Here is an 8,207-nt window from a genome sequence, read left to right as displayed (position 1 = left end):
TGATTTATGTGCAATACCAGGCAAGGCACCCATCATTAAAAAGAAGAAAAAAAGGAAAGAAAGATCTTTCGGCATGCTTCCGCCAAGATGGGGGGGGGGGGGGCGTTGGACGTGCTACACAACCGTACAACCCGCTGTGGCTTTTAGGCTTCAAGAAAAACAAAGGACCAAAAAAGAAAAGCCAGGCACGGGACTACCCGTCGTCCACTTCCAGCACCTCTTCTCTTTTAATATCTGCGGATGACAGTCTCGTTGGTAAGGGCATCGAAGGGCTCACCGGCGGCAAAGGCCGACCACCACTTAAACAGCTCCGTCTCACCAATCAGTTTAAACCAGGGGGTGAGCTTGACAGAGGGGTCTGCCATCATAGCCTTAAGCTCCTCCTGCGTGACATACTTGTGGTCGCGGATTTCGTTGGCGTTGGCATGGACGTCGACCTTTGCGCGAATGAAGTAGATGTAGTCAACTATACAAACAAACAAAGTAAAAAAAGAAAAAGGAATTTGTTAGGGCGGTGAAAACAACATCGTCGGGTCATTTTGGCCTAGCCATGGAGCCCCCGTTCCCCCAGAGTCGGCAAGAGAAAATGACTTACTCTCGTGCTCACCCCATTTGCCATCGCTAGGGGCCATGTAGTGGATGCGGGTCAAGAAGTTGAAGTCATCAATGGGAACCTGACTCTTGTGGATTCCCAGCTCGTGGTCTAGCTTGCGCTGCGCAGCCCTCTTGCCGCCCATTATGCACTCTTCCAGGTTGGCGCCGGTCTCGCCTGGGATGCTAAGAGGGTGCGAGCAGCAAGTGTTGGTCCACATATCAGGAAATGTAATCTTTTCGGTGGCGCGCTGCTGCATGAGCAGGCGGTTCTGGTCGTCGAAGAGAAACACGGAGAAGGCGCGGTGGAGCAGGCCCTTGTTGATGTTGGTCATAAGGTGGCCTGCAGCGAGAGAGCATCTGGTTAGCATTCCATGGTAGACAAAGAGAGACAGAACAATGCACGCAGAGGCGATGGCGGTGGCAAGCCAAGATATGCGGCATACGCCGGCGCCAAGACCTACAGATCTTCTTGCTGGCACTTCCAATGGAGTTATCGTCCTGGTCGACAACAATGCACATCTCCTCCATCAGACGGATCTGTTCCTCATCATGGCCATCGAAGGCGTCGGCATTGGTTTCGATGTCGGGGAAAAGGCGACTGACATTCTCGGCCGTGATGCGCTGGTTCATCGTGGGGAGGGCACCAGCAGTAGTACTGGCGGCGGTCGCGGTGACGGTGGTTGTGGACGACATGTTGGCGGGGTGAAAACTGATGATGGAAGGAGCAAGTGCAGGGCAGGCTTTTCAGCGTGGATGCGATCAGGGCGTTGGATCGAACAAAGTGGTGTTGGGCTTGCAATGGATAGAGGGGTAATGTGAACTAAGGAAGATCAAGAAAACAATACAGCCTGAAAAAAGGGGGGCGTGTTAAAGACGAGCCTTGGATAAGCGAAACAAGTGGTGAGTTATAAGAAGAATCAAGTATTTGGTCGGAGCTTTACGACAGACAAATGGGTTCAAAGGGAGTGGGTGCAGCTGGTGTTCTATATATTGCAAAGATTCTTTCAAGCTACAACAATAATAGCCGTTTCTGGACTCCCCCCGCTGAAATGTGACGATGTCTTACGTGCCCTTCTTTGTGGCCATCTTGGTGAATGCCAGCGAGGCTGGGAACGGAAATGTGTGACTGCTTGATTTTTTTTGTTTTCCCAACGGAGATGTAGCGCTTCTGATTGGCCGATTAGCCTCAACTTCGTCTGGATTCTCAACTTTTGGCTTGTGATAACAAATAACTCCATTGCAACCCGCGATTAGGGTTAGCTGATAGCCAAAGCCACAAGTGCCTGCCCATATATATATATATATGTGGGCATGCCTATGATCTCCTATTGTTTCATACTTTGGCAGGTCATTTGACTTGACAGCCGCCACATGTTCCGGGCGTCCGCACCTAATCAATGACGGCTTCTTTGCATCTTCATCTGCAGGTGTTTGCTCTCGTCCAAGTCACAGCGGTGGCCAGCGGCAGCGTGATTGATTGTCGATAACGGAGGTACGCTACAGAAGCCACCTCTGTCTTTTCTTCCTCTTTTCTATTTTCTTTGGCGTTCCAGACAAAGGCGTTTTGGAAGCAGCAGTCTAATGAAATTCTATGCTGGGCGTGCGTGGTGGCTCTTTAATGGTGTGATCCGCTTTGCCATTGCCTTCGCCTATCACGGCGCTATGGATGGGTGGCTGCCCATAGGCCTTGCGAATCTTGGGTATCTTGTGCAGGTTGAGCACCCAAGTCTGCAGGAAATTGAAAGAGGGGATGGATATAGGCGTGAGTGAATGCGTGTGTACGCTATGTTGGTGTCCCTGCCTTGTCACCTCAATGGCGGGCGCTACGCAATCAATCAATCCCTTTGATGCTAGCTTGGTCCGACGCACACCAAGGCAAATCAATACGCTATCAAGCCTAGCCTAGCTGGCGGCATATATTCCCCAGAGGCCAGCCAGGCCCAAGAAAAAGGAAAAAAAGAAAAAAAAAAAAAGAACCGTGTGTTGAGTCGTCAAGACCTACCCCATATTGGCAAGCAAACAGCAAACACTGCATGGTGCAACCTACACCAACCAATGTTGGGAGCGCCGCAAACCAGTCCTGGGAGGCTTTGAGATGACTGGAGACCGTGCGTGAGCCAGTTTGATGATGATATGACTTGCTGCGATGCTAGGGGAGCTAGACTCCTGAGCCGTAGACTTGTGGCGGCTGCAATGGCTGGAGAAGCGCATTAGGGCTGGATACAGTGTTGCAATGTATGTTGCAGTGCGCAGTTCGCAATGTGCGCTGCATGTTGCTTGAATGCGGCCATGCTGCTATGTCCTCCTCGTCTCCTCTGTTGCCCCTTTGTCCCCGCCAAGAGAGTGGATGATCAAACATAGGGGCGGTGAATAAATCCGTCTGTCGACTGTGCAAAAGCCAGGTGAGCCGCCGCCTCTCCCTTTCCCCCTCCCCCTTCGTCCTTCCACCTCCGACAAAGAAACAAGAAACAAGGAAAAAACAAGTACACAAGTAGCACTACTGATTGTTCAGCAGTCTTTTCAGGGTAACCTAGCATCGGGGAAGCCTACCTTGCTGTGGGGGAGGCCCCCCCCTTTGCTGATGCTAGCCCTTTGCTTTATTATTATTATTATTATTATTTTCTTTTTTTTTTTCCTTATTCCTTTACTTGTTCATTCCTGCTAATCTTTTCTTTCTTCTTCCTTGATTTCTCGCTTGTTTTTCTTCACGCGCCCCTCCAATGCATCGCAACGCTGCACGTGCTTCGCCTAGCCTTTCTTCGTTATATGTAACTTACAGCAGCTGGGCTGACTGGCCCTACAGCAGCAATCCCGCCCGCCGTTATATCCTTGGACTTGCATCTGCCCATCTTGAGCAGTTTCTGGTAATGTCTAAGCCATCCTGGAAATGCAGACAGTACCTAGTACGCACGCGGATACACATTACACACACAGCGCTGTGTAGCACCTACATATCTTGCCTATACTGCCACCATGAACTTCCAATTGCGACGACGGCTGCATGTGCACCCCCCGGCCTTCGAGAGTCGGCTGACTTGGAATCATGACTTTGCGGGCGACTTTCTCTTATCCTAAAACAACATGTCTCTTAAACCTCTGGCAACGCCCCCCTTAAGTGACCAAAAGAGGCCCATCCATAGGTTGCAATGCTCCTCTCGCCTTCTAATAACAGGCTAAACCGTTAACTGCAATACTTACTCATATTACTCATAGCCGGAAAGCTAGGCCCTAATCATTAGCCACCGGGAACAATACCGAAGGGGAAAAAGTGCTAAGAAAGGGGATGCAAAGATAAGCTGCCTTCTTGTGTAGCCACCATCGTGATATTAATACGCCGCCGTAGACGCTGGCTTTTATCGCCGGCTTCTTTTGATTTGCATACTTCGCTGCAGTCATACCAGAGCTTTCCTCAGTGGGCAAAGGGAGGTCAAACGCGGCTCTAGAGTGTGGGTAGTATAACGACATAGTACCCCTAGCATCGTGATACTACCCCTCTCCCCTCCTTGCCTTGTCGTCCTCGCGCCCGCGGGCTTGCTTGCCTTCTTCTGACACTCAACAGCCATAAACTCGCTGATACTTGCTTAGTTGATTTGACTTGTAAAAGAAACCTCCCCACTTTGCGTATCGAGGAGGATTTGCTAGCGTTTCCATCTATATTCCTTTTTTTATGGAAGGCTTGCTAGCAAGTCCGGGTGACCTTGTCCCCCTATGTATGTATGTATATAAACAAAGCTGTGGCTTACGCTTTCTCGTCCTTCGATTCATTGACCCTTTTTCTCGCTCTATGACTGTAGTAGCCCTTTTCTTCTAGCCTGCATGTCTCTATAGCTTTCTCCTGTTCCCTCCCTCCCCCCTTCCCCCTCTTGCTATACGCCTGCATCCCGGTTGTTGTCTCTTTCTCTAGAATCTGGTCATCAACTGCAAAGCCTTGACACAGACCTTCTCAAAATTTTCACCGCGCTATAAATTGGCTCACTGCCCTACTGTAGCTTGACTCCGCATTTGCATACAAACAGGCTGCTATACAGGAGTCTCTATATCAGCTGCAGAACTAACACATAACCACGCTCCCCTTTTCTCAGCTCAATGGCCTCCAAGCCTGAGCTCATCGTGCCCAACGATGTAGCTGCCTGCGACTACTCTGACCCGCCTTCTCCCTCTTCTTCCAGTGATGCTCCTGACGCTGGCCCACCCATGTACCGTCGGCCCAGTGGCATTGCCTACGGCACCGAGCGCCCATCACTGCTTCTCCCCGTGCCCGAACTGCACTTAGACTCCGGCAGTGCGCAGCCTCACCTGTCACGCGCTGAGCGTGCTCAGTCCCGGGCTGCCGAGGCCTCAATATTGCGTGACAACCATCTTCTCCCGCCCAAGCATGGAGTGGCCGAGAAGGGCCGTCTGCGTAAGCTGTATGATGCCGTGTTCAGCACAAAGGTCCGCGACGGCCGTGAATATTCACCCGGCCCGTCATCGCGTGCCAAAGCCCCGTGCCACGGTATAAACGAGAGTACTGGTTTGCTAGACACTCGAGCCAGCGCAGGGCACTATGGCACTAGCGGCGATGCAAATGAGAGTGCGGTGGCAGATGATGACGACAACCAAGAGGAAGATACGCTACTGTCCGCGTCTAGCCACCCGGGGTCCCCTGACGTCGAGGAGATTGGCGAGCAGTGGGAGGCAGCTGTCCAGGCTGGAAGCCTACAGAGCACATGGCAGCGAGAAACTAAGACGGTGTTACAGTACTCGCTACCGCTTACCGGCACGTTCTTGCTGCAGTATTCTATTAATGTTGCCAGTGTGTTTGCTGTTGGCCGCCTTGGCAAGGAAGAGCTTGGTGCTGTCAGTATCGCCAACATGACGGCTGTGATCTCCTGCTACTCCGTCTTTATTGGCCTCTCGACGTCGCTTGACACGCTATGCTCACAGGCCTATGGCTCCGGCCACAAGCACCTCGTTGGTCTCCAATGCCAGCGCATGGCATATTTCCTGCTGCTATTGTTTCTGCCCATCGCCATGTTTTGGTGGTACGGCGGCGCCGCGCTAGCATACGTCGTTCCAGAGGCCGAAACCGCTCAGTTAGCCGGCCAGTACCTGCGTATCCTTATTCTCGGCGGCCCGGCAGCAGCCATTTGGGAGGCTGGCAAGCGGTTCGTACAAAGCCAGGGGATATTCCACGCCACGACATACATCTTGGTAGTAGTGGCCCCGCTCAATATCTGCCTCAACTATTTGTTCGTGTGGCACCTAGGCTGGGGCTTTATCGGCGCACCTATCTCTATTGTCATCACACAGAACATGCTACCCATAATGCTATTCCTGTATGTCTATTTCATCGATGGCCGTCAGTGCTGGGGTGGCTTCTCGCGCCGCGCACTGGCCAACTGGCTGCCCATGATCAAGCTGGCTATTCCAGGACTGATCATGCTTGAGGCTGAATACGTAGCATTTGAGCTGCTAGTTTTCGCCGCCACACAGCTGGGCCCTTACGATCTGGCAGCTCAGGGTGTCGTAGCCACACTCACCTCGACTACATACCAGATCCCCTTCTCTATTTCAGTAGCTGGGTCTATGCGTGTGGCCAATCTAATTGGCGCTAAGCTAGTTCAGCCAGCCAAGATGGCAGCCAAAGTCACCATCGCTGCCGAGTGCTTTGTGGCATTGCTCAACTTCGTCGTGCTACTCGCCTTCCGCCACCAGATTCCCTATTTACTCACCCAGGACCCCAAAGTGGCTCAATTATCGACCGACACCATGCCCGTTCTTGCCACCATGCAAATTGCCGATGCCATGGCCGCCGGCGCTCACGGGCTACTGCGTGGCATTGGCCAGCAGCATATCGGAAGCTACACCAATCTAATTGCCTACTATATCATCGGCCTTCCGCTTTCCTTTTTTACTGCCTTTGGCCTGGGTTGGAGGCTGTATGGTATGTGGTTTGGCTTATCTATTGGTCTTGCATTGTAAGTTATAACCCTCCCCCCTCCCTCCCTCCTTTCTTCTACCACTTGAGCGCGTCTTTATCTGCATAATCTGACACATAATACCTCAGGGTCTCGGTCGTCGAGTACATCTATCTTTTCACCACGGACTGGAACCGTGCAGCCCGCGAAGCTGAAAGCCGTAACAACGCCGGGTAAACGTGAGTATTGCAATTGTGCACATGTCCCTCTCAAGCTCCCGTGATGCGTGATGCATGATGCATGGTGCATGTTCATCGCCATTATGAACATCTAGACCATAACAACACCCAAATACATAATGTAATATGAGAGACGGCGTCCGACCAACAAATGTAGGTGGGCCCTTCTCACTCAAAATAGGAGAAGAAATCTTGACTTGAAACGATCAACAGTCGCGAATACTACACCATGATTCTGTAGGAAATTCCCGGTTTGTTTTGTATATAAGAAAATGCTATAATTGAGATATTTACTACAACGTTCAACGGAAACAGAGCTTACTGCTGACCCAACAAGTTATCCGTCGCCCCATAAACTGACTGCATCATGCGACTCTCTCCAAGTAACACGACGTGACAATTCTTTTCGTCTTACGGAGACACCAAATGCTTCTTTCTGCAGTATTGAGCAAGATCTGTCGATAGCCGTAAGGAATCTATGGTAGACTTTGCAGTACTTGCTACCAGGCTTAGCCTGAGCTCAACCAACTACTAACCGAAAGAGGATAATAGGAGTATCAAAAGCTTAGAAATCTGCAAAGTCACTCCATTGCAGGCGAGACAAAGGGGCTAAGCTCGTGATGACAGGCCACTACCATAAGTCTTGGAGCGTGAGAGTCAGGAGGCAAAGAGACAACATGTCCCCCAAGATGGCCATATTAATCAACCATCGGAAAAGGGCCTTTGTTGTGTTAGAAAGTAGGGAGATTCCTGCATACATAAACACCCGTTTGTTTCGCCGTTGCAACAATCTCCACTCTCAATACCAACAACCACTGTTACTTAACTACCATTTCCTGATCTAAATATCTACCTAACCATCTATCCATATATCTATCCTCCACTCTCCTATCGCCCATGATGGCCACCCACGCAAACTCCTCCGACTGGAAGCCTTCCATGCATACCATGGCCCAGGTTGCATTGGCCATTCAACACACCAAGTCGTGGAAGCCATATTCCAAAACCACTCCGTCTACACCCTCTGCTTCCAATCTATCCTCCGACGCCACCGCTCCCTCGCCATCCTGTCCTCCACGCTCTTTCAGCCCCGCTTCGCGCCGTCATAGCTGGAAGACTGAGGATCTCAAACACGAGTTCCACATGAGCGGCGTCGCCAATATCGGCGAGCGTCCCGGCTTCACAGAACATCAGCACTGCTACACCCGAAACCCTTCTGCAGATTCAAAAGAGACTCGGGCAAATTCTTCTTCCTCTGCTTGACGCTTGTTCATTTACGCCATGTCACAATAACCTGGAATCCAAGCAATAGTGTATAATAGTACATCTTAAATCATGAAAAAGTCTCATTGGCTATCATATAAAATAATACAGAAGGGGTTAGGCCTTGGATGCCTTTCATAAAGACTGGCCTGGCCGTCCCTTGAGAGTGAAATCGAATTGGGATTCTGAGTCCCCCAAATTGCTAGCCATA

At 50.9% G+C, this 8,207-nt stretch overlaps 3 protein-coding genes across 3 annotated transcripts; 2 read left to right on the top strand and 1 right to left on the bottom strand.

Moving 5' to 3' along the window:
- Window positions 1-227: 227 nt before the first annotated feature.
- On the bottom strand, window positions 228-1,287 carry HOO65_020868 (Isopentenyl-diphosphate Delta-isomerase; the record flags this gene model as incomplete). The annotated part of the gene is made up of 3 exons (XM_071006909.1): window positions 228-466; window positions 596-934; window positions 1,056-1,287. The coding sequence occupies 3 exons, from the start codon at window positions 1,285-1,287 to the stop codon at window positions 228-230; spliced, it is 810 nt and encodes a 269-aa protein (XP_070861506.1).
- Window positions 1,288-4,680: 3,393 nt separating this feature from the next.
- HOO65_020867 (putative transporter) lies at window positions 4,681-6,974 on the top strand (the record flags this gene model as incomplete). The annotated part of the gene is made up of 3 exons (XM_071006519.1): window positions 4,681-6,554; window positions 6,644-6,727; window positions 6,947-6,974. The coding sequence occupies 3 exons, from the start codon at window positions 4,681-4,683 to the stop codon at window positions 6,972-6,974; spliced, it is 1,986 nt and encodes a 661-aa protein (XP_070861505.1).
- A 659-nt stretch (window positions 6,975-7,633) lies between these two features.
- Window positions 7,634-7,996, top strand: HOO65_020866 (uncharacterized protein; the record flags this gene model as incomplete). Its single annotated transcript, XM_071000181.1, has 1 exon — window positions 7,634-7,996. The coding sequence occupies one exon, from the start codon at window positions 7,634-7,636 to the stop codon at window positions 7,994-7,996; it is 363 nt and encodes a 120-aa protein (XP_070861504.1).
- Between the last annotated feature and the right edge of the window lie 211 nt (window positions 7,997-8,207).

The sequence above is a fragment of the Ceratocystis lukuohia genome, assembly GCF_044167205.1.
Source record: "Ceratocystis lukuohia strain C4212 chromosome Unknown Supercontig2_pilon, whole genome shotgun sequence".
Classification (NCBI taxonomy): domain Eukaryota; kingdom Fungi; phylum Ascomycota; class Sordariomycetes; order Microascales; family Ceratocystidaceae; genus Ceratocystis; species Ceratocystis lukuohia.
Note: the sequence above shows the minus strand (reverse complement) of the source record. Positions and strands in the feature narration are given on the sequence as shown.